We start from the raw sequence: 27,819 nt of genomic DNA on the forward strand, positions 1-27,819 counted from the left end.
GATTTATTTCATTCATATCATTTTCTAAAATGCTAGGTCTAGAAAAATGGCCCAGGAAATGCATTGCGCAATGAAGATTATACAACCAAGTCAAGGTGACAGTAAACTTTGTCGTCTCATCTATATACAGTAACCAGAGATTAAATTGTGAGGCTCAGATTACACAGCGCATATACATAGTGCAAACATGACAGGATATTGTGCCCAAACAATGACAGCCGTACCATCAGCAGTGTACAATACACTGAACTTGGACGTATACAAATATTTACCACAGTGCAATGGACAACCACCACAATAAACCGTGTACATGTTTATAACAGACACAAAAGCGAAAAAGGGAATTCTGGGAATGCTGGCAAAAAAAGCACAACCTGGGGCAACGGGTTTGTTTCCCTTACAGTAGTCATACATACAGCCCTCAAACAATGCTGCTTGACTATATTTAATTGATAGTGAGCTTTATACGACCAACCAAACTACTGTCATCGAATCTTGAGCTGCCACTGTGCTGCTCCGCGGGCGCCTGTCATGGCTGCCCACTGCTCACCAAGGGTGTTGGTTAAAAGCAGAGGACACATTTCGCTGTGTCACCGTGTGCAGTGCTGCAGTGCATCACAAGGACAATCACTTCACTTTTTCACCAGCCCATTATTCCCAGATGGATGGGTGAGATAGGGAGGCCATTTTGTGTTGTTGTGCGGCTGCGCACGCACTAGTGATATGCATTCACTTTCCATTGCGACTTCCCAGCAACGGCCTGGCAGTCACTAGCGACTAGCGACTGCCTGAAAATACCCTAGCAACCATTTGGAATAACAGAACACGTGAGAACATGCGTGCAGTGGTGGCCTAGAGGGTAAGGAAACGAAGGTGCCACTGAGCAACGTACCGTCCCCACGCACTGCTGCCCTGGTCTGTGGTCAGCCTGTGTCCACTGCTCACTAAGGATGATGGGATGAAAGGACACATTTCGTTGTGTGTGCTGTGTTTCACATTTCACTATGCAACAGCCATCGCTTACTCTTGTATTGTGTTGTTATATCTCGTTACTTTGTTGCACCTTCGTGGACTTGCTGACAAATTTCGTTGTCCAGACAATAAGAGGTCTTTTACCATGACCCCGTGAGATTCACATTATTAACCTTACTAAACTGCCCGGTAAAAGTCTTTAACAAAAAAAAAATATTTCACATTAGTGTATGAGGGAACAGGCGCGCTGTGGTTCCGGAGGGTGAGTGGGTGGGAAGAGGTCGGCCTCCTCTGCAGCGCCCCCTTCTGGCTCCTGCTGGTTAAACGTGGACACTCAGGCCGGTGAGAAACAATATGGCGCCGGGGGTGGATGTAGCTTTTGGACTGGTCGTTGTCTAAAAGGCCGGCGATCGGGCAGGATGAACGTCTGCGCCCAGTATTTACGGTAAATGCGGACGGGAGCGCGTTGCCTTTGCCTCCGTGGCGATACCTTCGCTCCGCTCCCCGTGGCGCGTTGGCGAGAGGGCTCCGTGGAAGGTAGCTAGCTAGCTCGCTGTGTTTACAGCCAGTGGAGCCCGACAGGCGGCCGGCCGCGCCGACCGCACAGCCCGCGGGCAGCGCGGCGAGACGGGCAGACCTACACACCGAACGGGGCTGTAATTTTGTACGCCGACGCGCTAACTAACAGACCCGAGGTGGCGGCCAGTGTTCCCGGCCCGCCTGCTCTCTGGCCGAACGGGTTCTCTTAGCTTTAGCTACAAACCCGCTAGTGTGCTAGCTGGACCGCGCTAATGTTTTTCTACTCGCGGCCACCGACGTGTTGGCGTCTTTTGCTTCCGAATGGGCCGCCGAGTGGACAGTTTTTACTCGGAAAAGGTATTTTCGTTTTAATGTGCGTTTAATGCGGTTTCCGGAGAAGAGTTTCGTTTCGTGGCAGGTGGAGAAGCAGAGCCAGGCTGTGCTATTAGCCGTCAGCGAAAGACCGCGTCTGTCAGACTTCGTGACCCAGACGTTCGCTTATTTGGCTTCATCGCAAAGATCCGGTGCGGTAGAAAACGGTACCGGGTTCCTCTGGCCGAGGTGCCGGGGACGAGACGGGCTTATCGGAAACGACTAGCGGTAGGTAGCGCTGAAGCTAACCCCAGGCAAAAAGTGGGGGTGACATGCTGGCCAGGTCTGTGGGACGTCGCTAGTGGATTCCCGCGGGTTCGGTAGCCCGAGCGCGGTGTCGCCGAATGTGGAGGGGGTGGGTGACACTCCCCGAGCCGGTGGCCTGTCGCGAAGCGCAGCGGGCGTCCGTGTCGCGGATCGCGGAGCCGAGCAGTATTTACACGGTTCTCCACGGACCCAACCCTCGCCGATTTCGGTTACGCGGTGTCTTGTCGGCTGCGACGCTTCATCTTTTGCGAGCCCGCATGCGGTATAAATATTAAAAAAGAGCGATAGTAGGTTGGCCGCACTAACCTGCCTCGTGTCTTAGCTTCATACCCAAACTAGTCGAATCTTTAAAGTGAAGTGATTGTCATTGTGATACACAGCACACGGTGCACACAGTGAAATTTGTCCTCTGCATTTTACCCATCTCCCTTGGTGAGCAGTGGGCAGCCATGACAGGCACCCGGGGAGCAGTGTGTGGGGACGGTGCTTTGCTCAGTGGCACCGTGGCGGATTGGGATTCGAACCGGCAACGTTCTGATTACAGGGCCGCTTCCTTAATCGCTAGGCCACCACTGTCCCATAATGAGTATTCAGTGATTTCGCGACGGCGTGACTTAATTGTGATGCCGCCTGTCAGAATCTCGACACTTTGTGGAGGGTCTAAATGGTTTCTTTTCACTTTCTAGTCCAATTGACCTAATCATGCATAAAACATTTACAGCATTTATCAGACGCCTTTATCCAGAGCGACTTACAATCAGTAGTTACAGGGACAGTCCCCCCCTTGGAGCAACTTAGGGTTAAGCATCTTGCTCAGGGACACAATGGTAGTAAGTGGGGTTTGAACCTGGGTCTTCTGGTTTATAGGCGAGTGTGTTACCCACTAGGCTACTGCCACCCGTGAAGCGGGCACGGAGCTATACTGGCACATGCTGCTTTGTTATTAACAGTTACACTAGTTTTTTTAACGTGCCATTAATTGGTACAGTTAATTAATTGAAGCAGTTTCATCTTGATAAGTGAAAGGGAACTGACTGTCATTGTGAAACACAGAAGCACAGCACACGATGACACAACGAAATGTGACCTCTGCTTTTAACCATCACCCTTGGTGAGCAGTGGGCAGCTATGACAGGTGCCCAGGGAGCAGTGTGTGGGCACGGTTATTTGCTCAGTGGCACCTTGGATTCGAACCGGCAACCTTCTGATTACAGGGCCGCTTACTTAACTGCTAGGCCACCACTTTAATTGCACAATTCTAAAGTTCACCTTAAATAAGAACTTATTCTGTAAGTTTTTACCCTTTTTTAAAAACAATAGTCTGAGCTCTCCATCATGAATGCAGATGCCTTTCCAGTTTTTCATTTGCTTGAAACCACTTGCATCTACATACAGCTTCCCTGGAGCATATTAGGGTTTAATTCCCCAGATGAACACACATGAAATGGATGACCAATCTTAAGTTCTTTTATTTTGATAACTTATTCAGATAATGCAGAAATTCATATGTATAAATCTGTAAAATTATTAGACTTGGTGATGTCATGTGAAAAAAAAAATTGATGTCGGACTGTCCATGTGTTTTATTCTCCTTGTCTCTTGACAAAGGTAGTATTTTTGTCATTGAGATACACCGCAAGCATAGTACACATAGTACATAGTATTGGTTATGATTCCGCTTCCTAATTCCTTGAAGTATTCTTATTACTATTCTTAAAAATCTTATTTAACTTCTTCCGCAGATTCCCTCAACAAAAAAAATTGCAGGTATATATGTTTGTATGGAATCAGATTTGTGGCAGAACGTTGAAATGTAAAATAAGAGGTTTAAATTTTGACAACACGCGTTTTTGCTTACATCTCGCTCTATTTCATTTTCGCTTTTAAGACTTTTAGTTACGCTGCTCGGCTTTAGTTTCACTGCTTGCTTTTTAATCAGTGTGGGCGGGGCTTCACGTCATTGGCCAGGAGGTATTTGAGTGACCGCTCTGTTCCCCAGAACTAGTGATTTCGGCAAATTTCAGAGCTCTTTTCTGGCTCTTGTGGCATCCGTAGCCTCATGTTTTAGCCTTACTTGTTAAATATGAATGCTTTGCGTGTTCATAAATCATATTTGTAAAGTGAAGTGATTTGTCACATGTGATACACGGCAGCACAGCACACAGTGCACACAGTGAAATTTGTCCTCTGCATTTAACCCATCACCCTGAGTGAGCAGTGGGCAGCCATGACAGGCGCCCGGGGAGCAGTGTGTGGGGACGGTGCTTTGCTCAGTGGCACCTCAGTGGCACCTTGGCAGATCGGGATTCGAACCGGCAACCTTCTGATTACGGGACCGCTTCCTTAACCGCTAGGCCACCACTGCCCCTTTCAGGTTACGCTGCGGAGTAAGCCAAGTAAGGTTAAAATATGAGGCACTCTGAAAAGAGCCAAACTTCCCTATCACTGAGATGCGCAAGCACAGCAGCCACTTCAGCAATCATAAAGGGAATGAAATTTGTGCACACAATCAACTGTGTATATTAAATGCACTGATTATGATGTGAGCCGTATGTGATGGCTAATAGCTGATTGTGCTCTGTGTGTTCTTGAAGCCCACGTTTCTCGCAGTGATAGAGTTCTGGGGAACAGAGCTGTCACTCAAATACCTGCTGTGCCAGAAGTCCAACCGAATCCTCAGGCATAAACGTAAAACGGGGCAGCAGTGAAACTGTTAAAAACGGGCAGCGTAACCTGAAAGTCTCACAAGCAAAAATTAAAAAAATCAAAGCAAAAACATATTTTGTCAAAATTCCAATCTCCCAATTTTTTTACATTTCAATGTCGTATTTTTGTTCGATATTTTGTTTTGAATTTTGGCACAAATCTGATTACATATGTAATCACATTTTTTTTTTTTATCCATAGTTATTAATTGTCAAATGTTATTTTTGTCAATTGACTCCATTTAGGGTCAGTGGTGGCCTAGTGACCCCTAATCAGAAGGTGCTCCCCTGGCGTATATCATGACTGCCCTCTGCTCACCAAGGCTGATGGTTAACTGCAGTGGACACATTTTGTTGTGTCACCGTGTGCTGTGCTGCAGTGTTTCACAATGACAATCACTTCACTTTCACATTTAATCATCTCCTTGGTGGCAGATGCTGCATGTTACTCTGTGACAGTATTGGGATGATATTGCATTTTCAGTATTGATTATTATAAAATATCTTGATTAAATATCACTCTTTGAGAATATGCCTCTCTCACCATAGGCTTGTGTATCAGCGAACTGCAGAATTCATTATGGATTTGTTTAATTTTCATCAACAGTAACCCTGTACAACAGTACAAGTACCTCCTGCTTAAGCCTTCTGAACATAGTAGTGAGGTGGAATGGTGCTTACAGACATGTAGGGTCAGTTTGCTTGCCACTCATAGGATTCATAATGAACCATAAATCAGGTGGTTCTAATAATGGTTTATTGCATTACTCATATTCAAATGAATAATTACAACGACACGAACATGAAGTTGTCATTAGTTAGCTTTGTGATTGTACAATTTTAATTGGGAGAGAGAGTATTTTTTGAATCCAGTTTGACCAAGGTTAATGTCAAGGTTTTGAGCATATTTCAATTGAGACACTACAAGTGTACATATGATACTTGATTAAGTACTTATTTTGTGCACAAATATTGTAAATTCTACAGGTTTGGGTGTTGACACTGAAATTTTGATTATTTCATATGCCCATCTGTAGTGTGAATTTGGTGAGTAATCAGCGGTGTTGTCTCTGATGTTGCACCACAGCAGTAGAATATTTGGTTTGTTTGAAGAAGGCTGCCTTCTTTCTATATTGGTCTCTAGCGGACCTTTTCATTTTTCTTTTTTCAGGCCATTTGAACCTTGATCAGCACAATCCTGCCTTGGCCAGTGTCCTGTATACTATACACCTGCTTTCTTTGTCCTCACATCATGCCAGACATACATTAGACCATGAATATGTGTACATTCAGCCAGTTTTCATGTATTATTGTGAAAGTGATTAGTTGCCACACGTGAAAATGTGGTCTATGCATTTTACCCATACCCTGAGGGAGCATTGGACAGCCATGAAAGGCGTCTGGGGAGCAGTATATGGGACTGTTTTTTAATATTATTGGTGGGAAAAGCAATGCCCTTCATCATGGGAAAACGACCACCGATTGGGAAATTTGAGCACACAGTCTTTCAATTTAAAATTCCTGCTTCTGCCTGAGTAAATTGACAGGTATAGAGATAAATAAAAATGGATTGTGCCTTTCCATCCCCTGATTTAATTACCAGGTAGTGTGGTCCTCCCCCATGGCCTAAATGTGCTCTGCTTCTTTCAGAGACATTAGTTAAGGCTTGTCTCAGTTCCTCACATTACCCGTATCTGTATTGCATTTTTTTTTTTAGGCAGAATCTATTGCAATTTTTTTAAAGCTCATTAGAAGCCACAGAATTCTCAACATATTCCGTTGATCAGGCTTGTGTTTAGGCTTTTACTTCACCATCATCAACTTGCCCCTAATTATTGAGACTGTTGATTTTATTATACTGATGGGGCGTTTAAGTTGCTGCCTGGGGCCTGTTCCAGAGTGATTTGGGCCAAACGTCAGGACAGCCTGGATAGCCAAAACCAGAGGTCGGCAACTGTGGCGCTTTTATCCTTACGCTGTGGCTCCCTTGTGTCTTTGGAATTTTTTTTTTAACAATTTAAGTGTCTTATTTTTATTTATTTATTTATAATACTCAAATTCTGTATCGATTCTATAACAATTAACACTGGTATTGATACTTAAATAATAATTTTGAATCTGCTCCCGTTTCATGGAAATCAGTGGCAAACTATAACAATTTTCATCATTGGGCAGTGGGCATCTAATGTTATCTAATTCTAATTTTGCACCACCAAGCTTGCTAGGAAATGTAAAAAGCAAGAGCACTGATGAAGTATTTTGGGTCAGGTTACGACTCAATTTTTTAGCATTTTAGTTGGGCTTGGTTCAGGTCGGTCGAGCTCACGCAGTAAAGGATTGGTCTGCAAACACAAACGTCCAGTCTTTAGTATGTGTCTATGGAATCAGATTTGTGCCAAAAAATTTAAACAAAACTTTCCTAAGATTACACAAAAATACGCAGTTCAAATGAAGGCTGGAATTTTGACTACATACATTTTTGCTTGCATTTCGCTCTTTATTTATTTATTTTTTAAATTTATTTATTTTTTCCCCCATTTTCGTTTGTGAGACTTTCAGAACTGCTCGGAAAAGGATCGGTCCCTCAAATACCTGCTGGTCAATGAGGCGAAGCCCCGTCCTTTCATTTACATTGATTCTAATAATTTGACATATTTGTATTGGTCAACCATTGGGCAGGTCTCCATCAGAAATAAGGTAAAAATGACTTGCCTACATGCTGCTGCACTGCAATGTCCAAATATGGTTCTGGAAAGTGTGCTACTAGTCAATTCAGGAGGCACTGCAATGAGGAAGGATTTGTAGCACATGCAAAGTAGAACATAAAGAACAAAATGTTTTTTTCCTAGCTCAGGGCCTTTGCAGTCTAGAGTGAGTAAAGGAGCAGGTAACTAAAAAGGTCCTGCAGGTGCATGTGCACATAGTGGTTGAGGAAGTGGCCCCATAATCGGAAGGTTGCCGGTTCGAGTCCTGAACTGCCAAGGTGCCACTGAGTAAAGCACCGTCCCCACACGCTGCTCCCCAGGCGCCTGTCATGCCTGCTCACTGCTCACCAAGGGTGATGGTTAAAAGCAGAGGACTCATTTTGTTGTCACCCAGTGCTGTGATGCAGCGTTTCACAATGGCAATCACTTCACTTTCATAGGATTGTGAGTGCTGTTGAAGAATGCCTTTGGTTCATGCATGTACATCTTTAAGTTCTCAGAGCGAAGAACTCAAGAGAAGGATCATAGACATCAGAACAGGAATTTTCAGAATGTATAGCATAATGTCGCATAAGTTGTAGAATGATGTAGCATTCTTCAAATGAAGAATTCCTTGTCTTCTTCTTTGAAACAAAAAGATCTGTCCCGTTGTCAGACAACAGGGGTGTTTTTAAAGATTAAATGTGATTGTGTGTACACTGTCATTCCGGAAGCAATTCCTGCTGTGCCAGGACGTGTTATATAGAATTTTCTTTACATTCTTTTTCTATACATGGAGTCAAAAAATAGGTCTGGTCTGAAAAAATAGTCCAAGTTAGCATTAAATTACATCAGAAGGGAAACTTGTGAATAGATGATTGTGGAAAGTACCTGTTATTTGTGTTTCATGAACTTCAGTGCATCATTACTTATCAATCTTTATCTTTTTACATCCCTTTTTATTGCTTTGAGCAGGCAGGCAGAGGCCCTGAAGGCTGATATGACAGGTATGTTCTGGTTTTTTAAATCTGATGTTTATCTTGAGCTATGATCAGTATCAGCATCAGCATGTAGTTACTATGGTGAAACAGACCGTTTCCATGGAATTCTTACACAGACGAGCATTTTGTGCCAGAGTACCCGTGTTTCTTTTTAATTCATCGCCACTGTGCCATAGTGTCGTTTTTGAGCGTGATATCTCACAGATGTGCTCTGACGCAATCTGCAATTTCACTTCTGTCAGATTCAAAGCTTGGCGCAGCGGAGGTGTGGACATCGAGGCAGGCTCTTCAGGACCTTTACCAGAAGATGCTGGTTACTGACCTGGAGTACGCTCTGGACAAAAAAGTGGAACAAGACCTGTATGAGCTCTTCATGTTTCAGACTTCATGTTCCAGCCTGGTTTTGAAATGTTGGCATAAAAGCCCCCTGTCTTTCTCTTTTTTCTTCAGCTGGAACCATGCTTTTAAAAACCAGATAACAACACTACAGTGTCAAGCTAAGAACAGAGCCAACCCTAACCGCAGTGAAGTGCAAGCCAATCTCTCCCTCTTCCTGGAGGCAGCTAGTGGATTCTACACACAAGTTAGTCCCTGCCAGTTACATCAGGCCAGTTTTAGGGATACTGGGATTCGGGAAAAGTGATTAAACACATGTCATTATTTTTCATGTTTATATTCACTATATTAGGAATTCTTTCAACAACGTAACAATATTTAGTTGAAACGATTGATTATAGGACCTGAAAGTAGAGACGTGAGAGTGTGTCCCTCTCTTCCAGCTGTTGCAGGAGCTGTGCACGGTGTTCAACGTGGACCTGCCCTGTCGAGTGAAGTCCTCTCAGTTGGGAATCATCAGCAATAAGCAGAGCAGCACCAGCCCCATTGTGAAGCCCCAGCCCAGCTCCTGTTCTTACATCTGCCAGCACTGCCTTGTCCACCTGGGGGACATCGGTGAGGAGTCACTGCCTGAGATTCAGGGTTATTGTGGATGCCTGGAAAATACTCTTCAGTTTTTTTTTATGTTGTCTAAAACGTAACATTTATGTGACCCAGATACTTTTATTTAGACATGAACAAGCCGTAGCCTTGACACATTTAGGTTAAAATGGTTAATGGAGCATAGTACATAGCTGCTACTACCAGAACAGCAACTGTGCAGTTTAAAACAAGGTTTGCAGGGCTTGTTATCTAAAAAAAAAAAAATTTAAATATCGCTTTCCCTTTTTGTTCTCTTTTCCAGCACGCTACCGCAATCAAACCAGCCAGGCCGAGTCCTATTACAGACACGCAGCTCAGCTTGTTCCTTCAAATGGTCTGTGGGGCTTTCCATTCTGCCTCTTTGCCTGTCTATTCTTTTTAATACAATTATACAACTTGATCCAGTCCAGTTTAATCCTGTTATTTCTGTACCTCATTGCTAAAACTGAATTACCTGAGTGATACAAATTGCATCCAACATACTGTTTTTCAAGTTGAAAACTGAAGTAAGCTCTACATATACTATTAGAAGTTATGGAGTTGACTCTTTGTAATATTAGAAAATAGCTTGTCAAATCAGCATCTGATATTGTTACTCCTTCTACACTTGAACAGTTCATCTGCATTTGTTTGGTCCAGGGTTGGTTGGCTGCCCCTCTTGACTGTTCCTCACTGTTTGCAGGCCAACCCTACAATCAGCTGGCAATCCTGGCTTCATCTAAAGGAGACCACCTCACCACCATCTTCTATTACTGCAGGAGCATTGCTGTCAAATTCCCTTTTCCAGCTGCATCTACCAACCTACAGAAAGCTCTGTCTAAAGCTCTAGAGAGGTAGTGCTATGCTGACATTTGCACTTTTCATTTCCAGAGATGTTTAATGTTATTGTTTTAATAATAATAAGATAATTTTTTTTTGTACACAGCCGTGATGAGGTCAAAACAAAGTGGAGCGTCTCTGATTTCATCAAGGCCTTCATAAAGTTCCACGGCCACGTTTACCTCAGCAAGAGCGTGGAGAAGCTGAACACCCTGAGGGAAAAGCTGGAGGAGCAGTTTCAGGTAGATGGTGAAGCCAATTTCTGTCCACAAAGAACATTGTCATTTTTTTTGTTTTGCCATAAATCCCTGTGCTATAATACAGGGGTTCCCAACCTTTTTTTCCCTGAAGCCCCCACTGCCTGTGTCCAAGACAAGCCAGGACCACCAACCCCAATTCCTTCCTTCATACATGCACTAAAACTATTAATTAATTACAAACTTTTATTTGCAAAAAACAAGCAGCAGTAATTTTTTTTTGTCTTATTCTCCTTGCTTTACATTGTAGGCTATATAGAGTATAATCTACAGCAGTTGTTCCAAGTTTTATTTATTTATTTATTTATTTATTTATTTATTCATTCATTCATTCATTCATTCATTCATTCATTCATTCATTCATTCATTCATTCATTCATTAAATTAATCAATCAATTAATTAATTAATAACCTGAAGCTCACCCTGCCTATGTCCAAGACAAGCCAGGACCCTTTTAAAGCTTTTAAACACCCGGCCACAAGCGCTAGACTAAATGGAGGTTTAAAATATAATTACCAGATGCTTTCCTCAGTTTCACCACCACCTGAAGATGGTGGCTGAGAATTGCAAATCAACATTTTATTAAAAAATAACATTTAATAAAACTAATTTACAAGCAGCTGCAATATCTCTAGCACACCACACAAACCTTTTAATACAACAGAAAATTGTCCAGAAATGAGCTAAAACACTCAACAAAATGGCCAATATTATCTGTATTTTAACTGCTGTTCCTCAATACATACGCTAACAAAGTAGTGGATCCCAAAATACCAAATGCAAAACGGCCCAACTCTGATGGCAAGATTCAACCTCCTTCCTTGTCCATTTTTGTTCTCTCATTTAAACTTGGTGACAGACATCACAAATGCTGTCGACTGCTCACCAAGGGTGATTGGTTAAAAGCAGAGGAGACATTTTGTTGTATTGAAACTGAAATAAGTAAATGTGTTTTTCTAAATTATCCATGTAATTGTCTATTTTAATCCAATTGAAATATAGTTCCATTCAAAAAAATGCTATGACAAAACTTGAAATCCATTTTTCCCCCCTCTCTCACAGAGGCTTGTTCTTCAGAAATCTTTCAGTTCACAACAGCTCGTCCACATCACAGTGATCAACCTTTTTGAGCTTCACCACCTGAGAGACTTCAGCTTTGAGTCAGACAAGCAGAGTTTCAGCAACGAGGAGCAGATAAGCTGGATCCAGCTGTTGGCCCTTTTCAGTACGTCCAGCAGTGCTGCTGCTATATTTGTATTTTTTTCTTTTTAAGAGGGCTATAATTTAACTTTAGTGAGAATGTCTCAACAGCTTCAGAGATCTGTGCCGATATTTATCATATGCAAATCAGTTTGTGGTTAACTGGTTAGTTTTTCACTACATTTGTTAAACAGTGGCTATTTTTCCTCGGTCCCAGTGTTCAGATGTCTAACATAACTTGTGCTTTCCATAGTGTCATTCCTCGGAGTGATGTGCGGGCGGGCAATACTCAACCGGAATCGGGAAGAAATCATGGGCGAGTGTCCCCTTCCTGCCATCAAAGTGTCCCTGGACTGGATTAGACTCCGACCCAATGTGTTCACGGAGAGCGTTGTGGACAAGCGACAGTAGTATGATCTTTTTTTCTGCTCTTTCATTATATATTTTACATAGAGTTTTTGCCTGAAATCTGCAGCCTCATGCCTGGATTTTACTGTCATCTTCTGTTGTAGTATTTGGCCATGGCTGGTGTGCATTCTCAACAGTTTCCAACCCAAAGAAGATGATATTTCATGTCCATCAGGTAATCACGTGCCTTTTGATAGATAGAAAAGTTGTTCTATAAAATCTTAAGGCTTTCATTCTTTCAGAAATTGTATGTATGTATGTATTTATTTATTTATTTTAAATCTATGATCTTTGGGACCTGATTTCTTTAATGAATTAATTCATTCTTTCAATGTGGAGTGCAGAACTCATGATGTTGTGTTGATTGTATTAAAAAAATTTTTTTTTTGTTTCTTCAGTCACCCCACTCCCAGAGGAATTTGAGCTCCAAGGTTTTTTGGCCCTCCGGCCTGCTTTACGGTAAGAAATCTTTTTAAACAGTTTAGTGATGTTCTCTAGTCACAATTCTTACATTGTCAATCTAAACTGATCCTGGGTCAGGACATATTCATGATATTACAGCGCATAGATGCATTAGATGCATAAATATAGGTGAATCATGTGTTTTTTTTTTTTTTTTTGTTTTTTTTTTTTCCCCAGCACACAAAGGATGAGCAGTGTTTCCAAATTTTGAAATAATTTGTCTTTGTCTTAGGAGTCTGGACTTCTCCAAAGGACACCAGGGTATTGCTATCAGTAAAGATGGTTTGCCGGTTCATGCTCGCCATCAGAGGCTCATAAACCTTGGCAAATGGGTTGCGGACAACCAGCCTGGGTGAGTCACAGTTAACCTTATTGTACTCATTCTTTTAATTTAGAGTTCATTTGAATTTTATGCGTTGGGTCGATCCAACAAGAATATGCATTTTATATTCTAAATACTTAATTTCATCTTGCAACCACTAGATGCTACACACACACACAAAAAAGGTGGTTGTAGTCTAGTGGTTAAGACACTAGTCTATGAACCAGAAGAACATAAATGTGAATTGCTCTAATATTTTATTACCTTATACATTTTGGAAAATTGTTGTAGTAAATCAATCTCAATTAAAATAATTTGAAATTGTGAAATCTCATGATTTAGTGTAATTATGTACTGCTGTGATTATGTATAATTTTAGTGTTTTATTTCTAATTTCAGCCTTATTCAGTACAAGCTCAGTGATGGGCTGCTGCTCTTTATCACTGACATCCCAGAGATGGTCATCGAGGAGACACAAGACAAGGACACTCCAGTTCTACAGGAGTCGTCCAATGGAGAGCAGAACCCTGGGGAAGGCTCACTGGCCCTCAAGTCAGTCCTCTCGGCCGGAAAGACTCAAAACAGTGGGCTGGATGGCATAGAGAAGCCAGTGGTCACCTTCAAAGAGAACATCAAACCTCGAGAGCAGGGCCGGGATCCGAGTCGCAACCATCAGAGAGACGGGCCCAAGGAGAAGGCTGGGTTCAGCAAGGGCAATGGAGTTGCTGGCAAAAATGAGCAGAAGAAGGAGGGGAAGAGGAAGAGTGAGGTAAAGAAGAACAGCCATGACAAAGCAATGGATGTAGGGAAACAGGTGAAACATCTTAATTCCAAACTATCGTGTATTTATTTATTTATTTATTTATTTTATTTGTACCAATAAGATTTTTGTCCCTGATTTATGTGTGTTTGCTCTCTGTGCATGTGTAGGTTAAGACTCAGACTGAGATGAGGAAGACTCCAGTGTCTGAAGCAAGGAAGACTCCAGTCACACAGACTCAGACCACATGCTCGTCTCAGTTTATCCCAATCCATCATCCTGGAGCCTTTCCTCCACTGCCCAGTCGACCAGGTACGCTTACACTGTGACTGCGAGTGTATGAGTTTATCATCAGTGTAACCCAGTGCTTCTCAAATAGCTTCTTCCAAGGGGGAATTGAGTAGTAATTGTAATTACTTCTCTAGTAATTGAGAAGCACTGGTATAACAAGTGTTAAACACTGACATGTGTGTCCTGGTTCTGTCACAGGCTTCCCTCCTCCTCCTTATGTTATCCCACCACCTGTGGCGTTCTCCATGAACCCTGGCTTCACCTTCCCCCCGGGCGTGTCCGTCCCTGCCCCCTTCCTGCAACCTGCTTCTCATGCCCAGTCTACAAGTCAGGTGCAGTCTGGGAAACCCTCACACATTCCCTACAGCCAGCAGCGGCCCTCTGGCCCTGGTTGCCCCCAGACCCAGGCTCCATCCCAGCCACCTACCCAGCAGGCTTTGCAGCAGTCAGTGCAACTACAGGTACAGCAGCAACAGTCACCAACAAAACCAGCCTCTCAACTTGGCAAGAGCCCACCACACCATCCGGGAATGCAACAGGTGAGGAAACGGCTAAAAACCAAAAAAAAACAAAAAAAAAAAACTGCAATGACAAACAGTAAAAGAAAAGAAAGAAAACCGAAAGAAAAAGTACGAAGTAAGGCCATCAGCCCAACCTGGCCTGGCTCCACTTTGCAATAAGAAAAGAGAAATGATCAATTGTCTGTACAACAGAATTTAGTCAGTTCCATGCTCTGTCTCATTGTGTATTTATTGTTTTAAACATATATTGGCCATACATTCAACCTGAACATAAATTTCCAAAATACAGTGTATTGTGGAGGTTTGTTGGAAAAAAATTGCCCACAAATCCCCTGTTTTGCAGTCTTACATGCAGATGGCTGATCAGACTGGTCAGATGTGGAGCCAGCACCAGCCCCAACCATCCATGCAGAAGATGCCCATTCAGATGCCTGTCAAACAGCCTTACTACATGCCAGCCCAGGACCCTCACAAGCTCTTTGAACGGACCATGCCTGGCTCCATGCCCCTGCAGCCCCCACAACCGCCCAACGCCAGCCTGGACAAGAAGCCGAAGTTCCCCGAGGTCAAGGTGCAGCCGGATTTCTACTGGGAGAGCCTGTACCATGGGGTCGATGGGAGAAGTGCGATAGGAGACTGCATGAATAAACGCCAGCCGGGCGTCTTCTGTCCCGAGCAGGAGAATGCCCTCCTAGGGAAAAAGTTTGAGGTGAGTTAGGAGCCAGGTAACCTGCACGGACCTCTGTCTTTTGTAGCTGTTTATTATATGACCATTTCATTTTTGGAAAGGAAGTAGTCTGTATTTCATCCTGGTCACGGCATAAAATATTAGAGGATTAGATTGGAGACATGCTTTTTGCTTTCCTCTGTGTTGTCTTCTCCATTACTCTCCTACCCTGCATGCATTTCTGTTAAATGAAGGTTATTGGCTGTGGATGCTTATGCAACAAAAACGTTCTGTACTGGCCTGGATGTCCTAGTCAAATCCTCCTGAGGTTTACTGGTGTAATTGTTTTTATGTTTTCTCTTTAATGGGAGATTTCGACAACAGGACTTAAAATGTAGAACAGTCACAACTTGTAGTAAATGCAGTTTCATAGTCAGGGACTATTATTTTATTTTATTTTTTTCCTTTTCTCCTCTCCATCCATCATACACGTTTCCCTCAGTCTCCCTCTCCTTTTTTCTTATGAGCTTTTTCTTCTCTCCTTTTTTCCTCCCCTCTGTGCTTCGTTTTTCACTAGGACAACAAGAGCTCTCCTCTTCTTCCTCCCGACCTGCTAAAATCTCTAGCGGACTTTGAGGAGGAGGAGGAGCTGGTGTTTGCTAAGCCTCATGATTTCTACCAGGCCTTGGCCGGCCCTCTTAGCTCCGCTCCGGGGAGAAACATATTTGTATGTAGTTTTCTGTTTGTCACCTCTCAAGTGAGCTGCTGTAGGAATTAACCCTCAGATCAGGGAATTCTTATCCATATAAGCAGCTTCATGGTGATTGAACAAACAAATGAAGATGAATTCTGGATATGTTACTTAGTGGTAGATGTGTTATTTCAGTATTTAAACAGTAAACAAACACAATTTTCCTCTTAGTAATGATCAGCTTTAATGAAAACAAGTACTTCATTGAAAGCATTTTTTAAATCCAGTTCAAGCTCCTTTGTTTCCTTGCAGCTGCCAAATCAGTCCCGGTTGGAGAGCAGTGCAGAGGTGATGGGGCAGCCTTCCTCCTTGCTCCCTCGCTCCGGTTTCCCCATGCAGGTGAGTCTGGCCAACACTGCGCATCACCGCGTCGTTATATGTGAACTGATAGTGGTGACCTCCTGAACAAGACTATTCAGGTCCAGTCCTCTACAGGGGTCTACAAAAAAATACAATTATTATATTATAGCTTATTAAAATGTCAAGCTCTGCTCTGTTTTGATGACAGAATTAGGCTGTGATGTGTTTTTAAGCTTTTTTTTTTCTTCTTCTCCCCCTCCCCCCAAGGAGAGCCCATATCAGAACAGCATTTTTAGTGAGGCTTATGGAAAAAATATGGCCCCTACAGCCAAATCTGATCTCCCCATGATGCACCAGGAGCATTCACTCTACTCGCTGTTTGAGGGAACTCCATGGTCTCCATCCTTACCTGCCAGCTCAGGTAGGCTTTTCTGTCCACATCCCTCACCCTGCCAATGACGGTGTTGCTTTTCCGTTTTGAACCCAACAGTCATTTTGTGTTTCATGTTTTATTTTGTATAACAGACCACTCAACACCAGCCAGCCAGTCACCTCACTCCTCGAACCCCAGCAGTTTGCCTTCATCCCCACCCACCCACAGCCACCCTCCTCCTCCGTTCTCTGGCTTTGGCCCCATCGGCACCCCTGACAGCCGAGACCGCCGGGCAGTAGACCGCTGGAAAGCTGATAAGACGGGTATACAGCTTTGGTCTTTTGATTTTATTGTGTTCAAATATGATAAAGTTGACATATAAAATTAGCCGGAGCAGAACTGATCCCAGTCTAACCTCAGCAGGAATGAGCAGCTTTGGTTTGAACTACCTGGCTGCGCCCTCGTCCTCCGCGGCTCCAGAAAACAGCTGGCACCAGGGCGGCCCCGCCAGCAGCTGGGTGGCCCAGGACTCGCCCATGGAGGACTCTCCTAACCTGCTGGACAGCCTGAAGGTGCGGAGTGGAACTGAATGAGGGGGGGGATTATGTTCTTAGTTTGAGAGCTTTCTTGTCTTTCTCCCACCTTCATCTGCCACTTGTTTGGTCTCTCCACAGTCAATCTGGTCGAGCTCCGCGGTGCAGCCAGGCCCTTCTGCTCTGGAGCAGCTGCTACTCCAGCAGAAGCAGAAGCAGCAGCGGGGCCACAGCTCCATGAACCCGCCTCACTGAGCGAGCAGGAGCGCACGCCTGCGACTCACCACTCAACTCAAGAAGAAGAGATTAAAAACCACAAGCTCCATTCGGAAATTACCGGCATGTGGAGGCTGGAGACGGCGAAAAACGAGCCAAACGAAGCGGCCGGCTCAAACATCCAACCGCTCGCCCGACGACGGAGGGAGGCGCAGTCCTCTCTCCTCTCCTCTCTCTCCTCACTCTGTCTCTGTCTCTCTTATCCTCGCGCCCCTGGAGGCTGCGAGGGCGAACGGGCACCCGACGCAACACCGCCGCTCAGCACGTAGACGCGGCTGAACTCTGACCCCGAGGGGAGACGCGTGAGATTTAGCTGTAACCCCGTCCCTCTGCTTCCCGGGAGGTCAGCGGCTCTTCTCTTATCTCACCCGGGCTGCTCCGGGACTCAGGACCTTCGACTGGAAACTCTGTCATCGTCTTTTATCTGCGCCCGACTCTGTCTGCACGACTCACTCTGCGCGCGCACGTGTCTGTGATGTGTGTGTGTGTGTGTGTGTGTGTGAGACTGGCACACCGGAAAAGAAGGGGTGTGAGAGAGGTGTTTTAAGGAAATCTTTTTTTTTTTTTTTTGGGGGGGGGGGGGGGGGGGGGGGTCTTTTTGGCAGGGTGGAAAAGAAAGGACTTTTAAATGTAAAGTCTGGACTCGGAGAATTAAGCATTAGTGAAGGAACGAACGAAGTAGCTGCGGCTCTCCTTACTGATGGCGCGTTAAACACGGGATGGAAAAACGGATGGACGTGGATTGATGTCTGCTGTGATGTGAACAGGAGTTTGTGACATTATTACTCAAAGTAAAGGAAAAAAAAAAATGTAAGGAACTGAATCAAGCAGAGGTAGGGTTTAGCTGATATATCTAGGGTGTAGAATTATTATCTGCAATAGAAATTATTAACAATACTGTATTTTGTGACTTGTTCTGTAGCAGTTTTAGCTTTCTGAGACTAAAAAAATGATTGCGTACAATACCTTAAGTAGTTTTCTTCAGCGATGGGGACGAGGTCTTTATATGTGACCCTCCCTGTTCGTATTTCCTCCCTTGTTTCTTTAAGCATCTCTTTACTGTAACTTACCTGCTTCACATGTCCTTTCGTTCACGCTCTTCTGCCTTTTAATAGTTTTAAGCAGCTTTGTTGGCTCTCTCTGTGCCTGATGTGTCTTTCTTTCTGATTTTTTTTTTTTCTTTCCTGTTCCTTTTTTTTTTCTTTTTTTTTATTTTAAATTGTTAATGCCATCATGGTTGGCACTGCTGTTGAGTTCAAACTAGCAAACGGGTCCAGCAATCATCGCTGCTGGTTCAGCAATATGGGGCACAAGCCACAGGCCTGAGCACTTCATAGCCACTAACTGTTCTCCATTCAGACACAAGAGTGACTTGACCTGATTTGTCTTTTGTAGCCATTTGGACTGTCCCTGGAGAAGGAACAAAAAAAACAAAAAAAGAGAGGAAAAAGAGCGACTTGCGGTAGAATTAGCAAATTGCAGTCAAAGCAACTAGCTTTAATCAGTCAGGTAAAGACAAAGCGGAGTAGCTGTTGGCAGCACTGATGGAGTGGGGCTGGGATCAACGGCTGGAAACGGATTTACTGCAACCCTGTACAGCACAAGCATCAGTAGTGACATAATTAATGTTCCCCCCTCCTCATGATTAGGCTGGTGTAGAGCTTCAGTCCTGTAGAGGTAGTGGCTTTGCAGTCATGGCGGAACTCCTCAGTGGTCTGGAGCTCAGAAGTAATGCAGCTGATGGAGGGGGGAAAAAGGCTGGAATTTTGGCTCCTTGACCTGTGTTTGTGTACTGGTAGCACTGAAACAAGCTTTCTCTAGGCCAGAATTTTTTGGATTAGGGCTTTGCGGCAGGTGAACGCTAGAGGGCACTCTTGCATCGGCTTAAAAGATGCAAGGATATTAAATATATATATATACACACACACACACACACACACACACACACACACACACACACACACAAAGTGGTTCTTTATGATTCGGACAGCTAAGGCATTTCTGTACAGAAAGGGGTTCTAAGGAAGACTGAATGAGGGGAGGAAAAAAAGGTGTGTTTTTATTTTCATGTAGAGAACATTTTATTAAAGACAACTTTATGACGTGTCTATTTACCGTGTGATTGTGCTTCTCTTGTTGCATTTAAAAATTGTATTTAAAATGAAAAAGAAGTACTAAACTTCTGGGGACAAATTGGGTAAGAAACTGGTCTTGAGCACATGAAGGTAAAGGTAAATTTTTGGTTTGTTGTATTTTTCTTTATTTTTCTACCACTGAAATGAATGTCTGTACTTTTGCTGTTTGACAAAGAAATTAACAATGTAGAGGCCAGATACTGGGAGTTGGACATGTGACGATAGCACTATGACAGCAGTAAATGACCTTTTCTCTTTCTGCTATACATCCCGCGCCAGTACTTCTTTCCCTCCGTCCTAACCCTACAAACTCAATCAAGTTTAACCCATTGTGTGTGGATAGATCTAACATTCCATAGTTCAAAAAAGTATGACTTCGCTAATGAAGCTGCCAGCTTCTGCAACATTGTAAAGTTTATGGCTGTGTAGGACACAAGCCCCAGCCTCGTATATTAAGACTGTGAGCTCCAAATCTCTGCATGGGAATATGGCCTTCGGAATGCGTTCTGTTCTTGGCAGAGGGGGTTAAAAATCTATCCTGAGTTCCGTTAGAAGAAATTCTGTGTCCACCCCCCACCCCCCCCCTAAGGTTCAGACAGTGTGTTGGGAATGCACCCTCAATTTGTTGGATTTGTGGTGGTTTTTCTTTTTTTTTTTTGTTTTTGTCTTTTGAAAGATGTTGGGGAATGTTGGAATTGGTTATGCCTTTAATAAAAGTAAACCATGTCCTCATCCTGTCTACAGTTGTCTTTCTTTAAATAGACTTATTTCCCCCCTCAACCACAACACCACCACGTAGGACAGAACACTAATACACTCAAGCACTTTCAATCACTCTATCCCCCCCAGACATTAGCACTTCACTTTACACATTTGCACACCTTCACCCTACTTGTTACACATATTTTATGTTTAAAAACATACATTTTTTTAAATTGTTGTATTTCACTTGTATATTTACAATATAGATGTCAATAGCAGTCACCCAAGCATTTCACTACATATCATACTGTGTATGACTTGTGTACGTGACAAATAAAATTTGAATTTGGGATTTTGAATTTGAAATGTGATGAAACTTTACTCTATGTTCTGTATGTCAGCTAACATATTGATTAATTCTGCAGTGGTACATCAGACCAAGCTGTAGACTGGACATATGATTGATGTTGTATGGGTGCAAATAGGTTTAACCGTAAGACATTTTCTGCCATTCAGTTTTTTTTTCTTGAAAGGAATGTGCTAATTGGCCAGAGGATATTCATTTAAAAATCATTATTGTTCTTAGCTGTATCTTTAGGCTGTTTTTAAGTTACACAAAATTGACTTATTTGATCCTAATGAATCAATGGACCGTTGAAAGCATTTTTTATCCCAAATGCTATGTAAATTAGTGCTTTCCTTTTATCAATTTGAAATTTTTAGCCTTGTCCTCCAGATAGCTCTAATTTCTTCTTTCGCAATACATGCAGAAAGTTTTATATAAGGGTACCATCCTAATTAAATGTTTTTTTTTTTTTTATGAAAAATGGCATCATCTCAAAGGAAAGGGACTGATTTATTTATGTTTGTCCTCTCTCCGCATGACATGCATTGAAGATATCTTCTAAAAGCACAAGCGTCACGATCAAAAAGGACACTAGTATCCCACAGCTACCCTTTCTCCAGACATTCTCCCTCCCTACTACAGAAACCCCCTGAGAGGCTGATTTCCGGTTCTTTGTATCATCTAGCCTTATTAAAGCATACCATAACATGCATAACGTAACTGACAAACCTAAGACAGCAGCGTTCTTTTGAATATTAGATAATGCTTATTTAACTAACTTTTCTACAGAGTCACTGCTTTTATGTGCCACCTTTATGTGCCACCTTTAAGAATATATTTTTTCTTGAAGTGCTACTATGCTGAATTGAAAAAAAATCCAAAGTGTCTTCTTCAAAGACGTTTTGTGACTGTCCAGCAGCCGAACCGATTTGCTTGTTGCCATTACAGTCTGCCTACAACTTATGCAACGTCACAACATTTCATTTCCCGGAATAGTTTAATAACCACTCCAGATTTTAACAATGTGTCAAATGCTTATTACGTTAATTTTTACTAATTTCAGGCGTCTCCATGGTTGTTTTACCTGCTTGATGCAGTCTGTTGATGTAATGTTACTCATGCCACCTAATGCACGTGCCAGATTCTGTGCCCAATAGCTGCGGCAATACAGGGAGCACATGCCAGATCCAGTAACGATGCTACCTGCTGTGCCACTGCGTTGCCCTTCACTGCATCAGTTAACCAGCGAAATGCTCTACTGGGCCATTTAAATCCTGGTGGCAATATTTCTTTGTTTGGCAGCACGCTGTCCGTGAAGAAAGTTTACACGCCTACGTAATAACTGAGCCGATTCCTAGAAGGTGAATTTGAGGCAGCAGGTTGCTGTTTTCTGTCTGTAGCGTTACCACTTTCACCCCCACTTCCTGACAGGAAACCGGTGTGGTTTCAGGTTGCCTTACTGCATGCAGGTTGTTTACCTACCATGCGTTTTGCCATTGAAAAGTTTTTGTCAAACTGTTTCACGATGTGGGCTACCACAACAATGCAAACTAGACACTGGTACAGCAAAAACACAACCCTCAACAGAACACCATGGTACTCAGGATTAATGTATGTTATCTATTTGTTAAACATAATGATTTTCAGTCAAGCGTTATCGATTACAGATTCTCATACTGTACTCTACTGTATATCTGTTACTTCAATCACTGTCATATTCACTAACTGTCTGTAACCATGTAATCCTGATCGGTCACCAGTTTGGGACACTGGGCACAAGGCAGCGTGCCGGCCCACTTCAGACTTCTTATATGTGCTCTTATATTCAGCTAAATCTACAGGTTTAGGTAATTCATTCAAACGCTAACATTCAGGCGTGGTCCATGTTGCAAGGCTTCCAAATATGACACTGAATACCTCAAGTTATAAAGCCACATGCCTTTGCAACTTTGAAGGTTAAAGGTGCAGAGTGTAACCTGTAGCTGTTGCATATGGAGCCCATTCCAACGCCACCTCTACATAGGCCATCAGATGGCACTTACTATTTCCTGCCGGTGCTGTGTTCAAGCTTCACTGTATAAAGTAAAATGCATGCAGTTAGAGGTTGGGATGGTTTTGGCCCATACTGGGCTACTGTACACAGGAAGACTACTAAGTGCAAGTGTTATCAGTTAGATCCAAATAAAAAATGTATATTATGTCTCATAATATTTTCATGCACTGTCTCTGAAATATGTAGCAATCAGCAAAATGCATGCTTCATCAGTAAATCACATTTGGGACACTACTTTTAAACTGGTGCTAAACGCAAGTGTTATTTCTTTCACCCAGAACACACTCTTTAATTACATTTTAAATGAAAAGAGTGGCCTTGGTGTGCATGGTTTTACTTATATTGACACAATTTTATCACTAATTTACATCTGTGCAACATATGACACATATACTCTCTCCTTTTGAAAAATATGCTTGCACTCATCTTGTAATGCCTAATACTGATTAATAATCACCTCACTCAGGGATTGATGAAATAAAACTACTAGTAGCTGGCAAAGGCAGAAATACTTGTTCATAAGATTGTTGTATAGAACAGGAAATTTACAGAAAATGAAAATGAATTGCTTCATAAATGAATGAAAAACATCTAATACTTGATTGCCCACAACACTCCCACACACACACCTGCACAATTGGCCTGTGGGTTTTTGTTTAACTCTTTCTTAGTGTGTCGACTGGAATCGCACAGTGATTCACTCATCGCACCACACTGTACAAAAATGGCCAGTGTCACAATATTTTATTCATGTTCTTGGCTAGACATTGAAATATACTCAGAATATACTCAGAAAATACTCGGAAAAACACTGATGGGATGCTGATGATTCATTTTTGCATCCTGATGAAAAGCTAGATACAGTATATGCTAGAAAGAGGTACAGTACAGGCCAAAAGTTTGGACACACCTTCTCATGCAATGTGTTTTCTGTATTTTCATGACCATTTACATTGATAGATTCTCACTGAAGGCATCAAAACTATGAATGAACACATGTGGAGTTATGTACTTAAGAAAAAATAACTGAAAACATGTTTTATATTCTAGTTTCTTCAAAATAGCCACCCTTTGCTCTGATTACTGCTTTGCACACTCTTGGCATTCTCTCCATGAGCTTCAAGAGTTTGTCACCTGAAATGGTTTTTCAACCATCTTGCAGGAGTTCCCAGAGGTGTTTAGCACTTGTTGGCCCTTTTGCTTTTCACTCTGCGATCCAGCTCACCCCAAACCATCTCGATTGGGTTCAGATCCAAATTCAAATTCAAATTTTATTTGTCACATACACAGTCATACATGGTATGATGTGCAGTGAAATGCTTTTTGCAACTGCTACAGACCACAGTATTGCAAATGTTGCAAGTAAACAATGAACCAATAACATAAAATATGTGTAACTGGTAGGGTGAAGGTGTGCAAATGAGTTACAGTTTTTTTTTTAACAATGTTTAAAGAAAGGAGAAAAAGAGCCATAAAAAAAAAAAAGCAAAAAAAAAAGATCCGGTGACTGTGGAGGTCAGGTCTCCACTTTTTGTTAAGTACATAACTCCACATGTGTTCATTCATAGTTTTGATGCCTTCAGTGAGAATCTACCAATGTAAATGGTCATGAAAATAAAGAAAACACATTGCATGAGAAGGTGTGTCCAAACTTTTGTCCTGTACTGTACATTTTATGGTATATGTAAAGGTTTACAGATAAGTACCTCAAGGTCAAACAACTAGCCTTAGGGAGTGCTATATTGTTGACTGTACACTGGGAAACAGAAATTGACTCCTTCTGTACCCCCATGTATCATACTGTACTAGGTATTCCAGCACCACAGGTTTCTGTTGAGTGAGACATTTCTTCAGTTGGAAGGTTCTTACATCCCTGCACAGCACAAAATTATGGCTTGATATGTAAACCGCTTTTTACATGTACAGTGATATTAGTGAAATACCGTTTTGTGCCATGTGTGCATAATAGTACTAGGGAATAGTTCAAAGTATTAGAGGTTGCAGGAAAGACAACACATCTGGAGAAAGCAACCTATTTTTGGTGGCACTATATATTCTACTTTACTAAGGGTGAAGAGTGTTGAGGCCTGACTGTTCTTTGGAAAGTGGTTCGACATGTTTTGAGCCTCATGAACAAATGCTCTAATGATGCAGATAATACTCATCCAAAACTAATCAATTCTACTTGATGACCAACAAGTCCCTACCCACATCTCAAACTGCCTGGCTGATGTTTCCTCCTGGATGACTTCCCAACACTTCAAGCTGAACCCCAGTAAATTCTGTTAATGTTCCTTCAAAAAAGCTGGAAAACTTGCCATTATAATAGATGAAGGCCTATCCTGCTCCTCTTCCATTGATGTTGAAAGGAAGTATCTACATGACCCGGTAACACTGTCAGAAAAATCTGACCGTTTCTTACTACAAGTCTACAAGGGAAACTCTGCTTCCTCTAATATATCAGACAATAAATGCTCACATGTACACTGTACTACTTAGATTTGTTTTAGTAAAGTCTGCTAAGATGCGTTGAACTTCATGGCAAGCTCGTTTCTTCTCACAGTGCATTAAAACTCCCCGAAGCGCAGCTTCACTGGATCTCTATGGCACCAATGTGACTGTGATCATTTTGTCAATTTTTTTGTTTAATTTTCTTGATTCATGTATTTATGTATAAAAGGCATGGTTGTATGTGAATGTCTATCGTTTGCATGTTTGAAACAGTTTTCATGGTGCTATTAGGTACAGAGACAAAATGGATTAAAACAAAAGCAAAGACAACCATAAGCATCTGTTGGGACTCACTTTTTTCTCTACAGCAGGTTTTATGTACAAACCGGCACTTTCAGAGATTCAAGATTAGCCCCATGTGGATTTGCAGGAGAATAATCCATTTTAGTTCATACACATCATTCTTTAAATATGCTGTACATTCTCTGGTCATCTCTCAGCTGGATTACTGACCGGTGACTTCGAAACACCAACACTGACCACTGAATTTCCTACTCCTGCTCCACAAATACATATTCGAATAAGGCTTAATGTAAAACAAATGTTGTTCCCCAAAAAGTGTTGAGTGCAATCTTTTAAAAATCCAAATGCCCCAGTTATTATTAGAGGTTTTATGTGAAAAGCCTTATTTAGAACATGAGAGTGTCCTCTACAAGATAACTGTGGTTAAAACTTAATGTATGCACGTTCTTGCATTCTATCGATGTTTTGTTCACTTACTCTTCCCTCCCACACATCAGACTGTGGGTTTTTGCTCGTCTCCGTGTCACTGTGTCTTGGGGAGCTACCACAGTGTTACAGATCTCATTCAGAGCCGTACAAAAACCTCCTGCTCATTCATTCTCCTTCTTACTGCAGCAACTCCATCTAAGAATCCAGATTTTACAACTATAATTTCCCCAAGAGTTTTATTATGCTGTCAGCTTTCGATTAAAAGGAAAATGTTGTTCATTTAATGTTGGAAAAGGGAAGGCGGTCATGTCCTTACAATGAATCCAATTTTACACTCTGTTTCACTTGACAGATATTTATGTTCTCATGAATTGTGGCTAAACCACATAGACACGCTGAACTGTGTATAAATGCTGTATGTATACACTGTTGCACTGTTTCACACTACAGACACTCAGACACGGGAAAAGCCATTTGTCTGGTCCAATGAAGTCTTATCTTAGGATATAGAGTTGGATGAGGATTTCATTTGGAAGATTTCATAATAAGAAAACTCCACAGTATTTTTGTTAATCTGTAGCACATGATGTGCACAGGGCTGAGAAGCAACTTGAAATATTACTGAGGAATAAGACACAGAATAAACTAAAGCAAGTTCCTATTTTTTAAAATAAGATCTACATACATTTGTTTCCAAATTTAAATACACATTTTTTTGTGGTTGCAGGTAAAGTGTACAATAAACATCATTCTGTAAATTTGACCTTTTTTGACAGTCCTGGCAACGTTTTTAGGGAGGAGCTGAAGTTTCCCCAGCGGTGCTTTTTGTGCTGGGTTGTCTCACTGTGTGGTTGGACTACCACAGTGACTCATTATACGCTGCATGCTGTACAAAAACTCAAAATGGAACTTTTCAAGGTTTTGCAACAGAAATGTTCCCACATTAGGGAATTTTTGGATATTTTCTCTTTTTTAAGTAATCGAGAGTGGTTGAGTGAGTTGTGTGGAGTGTAAATGTTTGTAAAAGTAATTTTTTTTGCTGAATCCCTCATGGTGGAGGTTAGTGCTTACACATTGTAAATATGACTGAAATTATGGATGGGAACTTTTGATGGGTTCTGTCTTTTCAGATATGGTTTATATCAGGTTGTAATGCTTTATATGATCAATTGATTGCAATTTTAACAGTGATTGCCACCGCTGGGTTTTTATTTGAGCCTGTAGCTCAGTGGGCTTACCTTCGGAAAACCCATCAAACTTACCGTCCTGCCAAGTAAGTATGACCTTCAACATGCATTCAACTTCTTTTTGTCTGGATTTCTCCTTGTTAGACCAAGGAGCTTGCCCATCTGTAATTCTGTACTGAAAACTAAAACCCTGCAAAAATCCTTGGGGTTAGATACCCTCATCGGGCTGAAATAGCATTTAGTTAGTTTCCCTTAAATTTACTGCAACAGTGACAAGATTGACTAGCTGGTTCAGTTGAGAAGAGTGAGGGTTTTTGTAAGGTTCACTCTGTCAGTGTCTACCGCTGATCCTTTAACTTTTGGAAAACCGATCAGACTTCATGTTAAACCAAGTAAGTATATTGTGTAAAGAAATGCTGACAATTATGGTTATGGGCTAGGATTTGTTTTTTTGTGATTTGAATAAGACTCTGAAAACCATGAACGGGAGTCATTAAACCTGCAGGGAGCTGTGCTGTGACGATGAATTAATAAAGTCCAAACTTGTAGAAGATGAATTACGGCTGGATTGGTAGGATTGAGCAGTCAGTTTGTCCCAGGGTGGAGAAAGTACAAGAAAAAATATGGATAAAATATTCCTTTAATTATTATTTATTTATTAGCGCCGTGTTAGGAGCAGCGTAGATCATGTTTTGGTATATATGTAAATTGAATTAGTATAATAACAGTTTAATCACTATGTACAGTTAATGTGTACAGTTGTAGCGATGAAAA

The 27,819-nt window shown here is 42.0% G+C and overlaps 1 protein-coding gene across 6 annotated transcripts; it reads left to right on the forward strand.

Moving 5' to 3' along the window:
- The first annotated feature begins 1,309 nt into the window (after nucleotides 1-1,309).
- Nucleotides 1,310-17,991, forward strand: smg7 (SMG7 nonsense mediated mRNA decay factor). 6 transcript variants are annotated; one of them, XM_028977240.1, is made up of 23 exons: nucleotides 1,310-1,417; nucleotides 8,495-8,526; nucleotides 8,763-8,880; nucleotides 8,971-9,103; nucleotides 9,300-9,471; nucleotides 9,761-9,832; nucleotides 10,181-10,331; nucleotides 10,424-10,559; nucleotides 11,638-11,800; nucleotides 12,029-12,185; nucleotides 12,288-12,358; nucleotides 12,582-12,642; nucleotides 12,878-12,997; nucleotides 13,367-13,781; nucleotides 13,898-14,039; nucleotides 14,217-14,557; nucleotides 14,883-15,248; nucleotides 15,784-15,933; nucleotides 16,210-16,296; nucleotides 16,525-16,678; nucleotides 16,783-16,953; nucleotides 17,051-17,202; nucleotides 17,305-17,991. In XM_028977240.1, the coding sequence occupies exons 1-23, from the start codon at nucleotides 1,392-1,394 to the stop codon at nucleotides 17,416-17,418; spliced, it is 3,504 nt and encodes a 1,167-aa protein (XP_028833073.1). In that variant the 5' UTR covers nucleotides 1,310-1,391; the 3' UTR covers nucleotides 17,419-17,991. The 6 variants fall into 6 exon arrangements, with proteins under 6 accessions (XP_028833073.1, XP_028833074.1, XP_028833075.1 ...); XM_028977241.1 differs by having other exon boundaries at nucleotides 17,054-17,202; XM_028977242.1 differs by having other exon boundaries at nucleotides 16,528-16,678.
- Nucleotides 17,992-27,819: the final 9,828 nt, after the last annotated feature.

Source organism: Denticeps clupeoides, chromosome 4 (assembly GCF_900700375.1).
Source record: "Denticeps clupeoides chromosome 4, fDenClu1.1, whole genome shotgun sequence".
Taxonomy (NCBI): domain Eukaryota; kingdom Metazoa; phylum Chordata; class Actinopteri; order Clupeiformes; family Denticipitidae; genus Denticeps; species Denticeps clupeoides.

Coding starts and splice junctions, on each gene's coding strand:
- smg7 (XM_028977240.1), top strand. CDS start 1,392: ATGAACGTCTGCGCCCAGTATTTACG. Junction 10,560..11,637: donor AGCTGGAGGAGCAGTTTCAG/GTAGATGGTGAA, acceptor CCTCTCTCACAG/AGGCTTGTTCTTCAGAAATC. Junction 17,203..17,304: donor ACCTGCTGGACAGCCTGAAG/GTGCGGAGTGGA, acceptor GTCTCTCCACAG/TCAATCTGGTCGAGCTCCGC.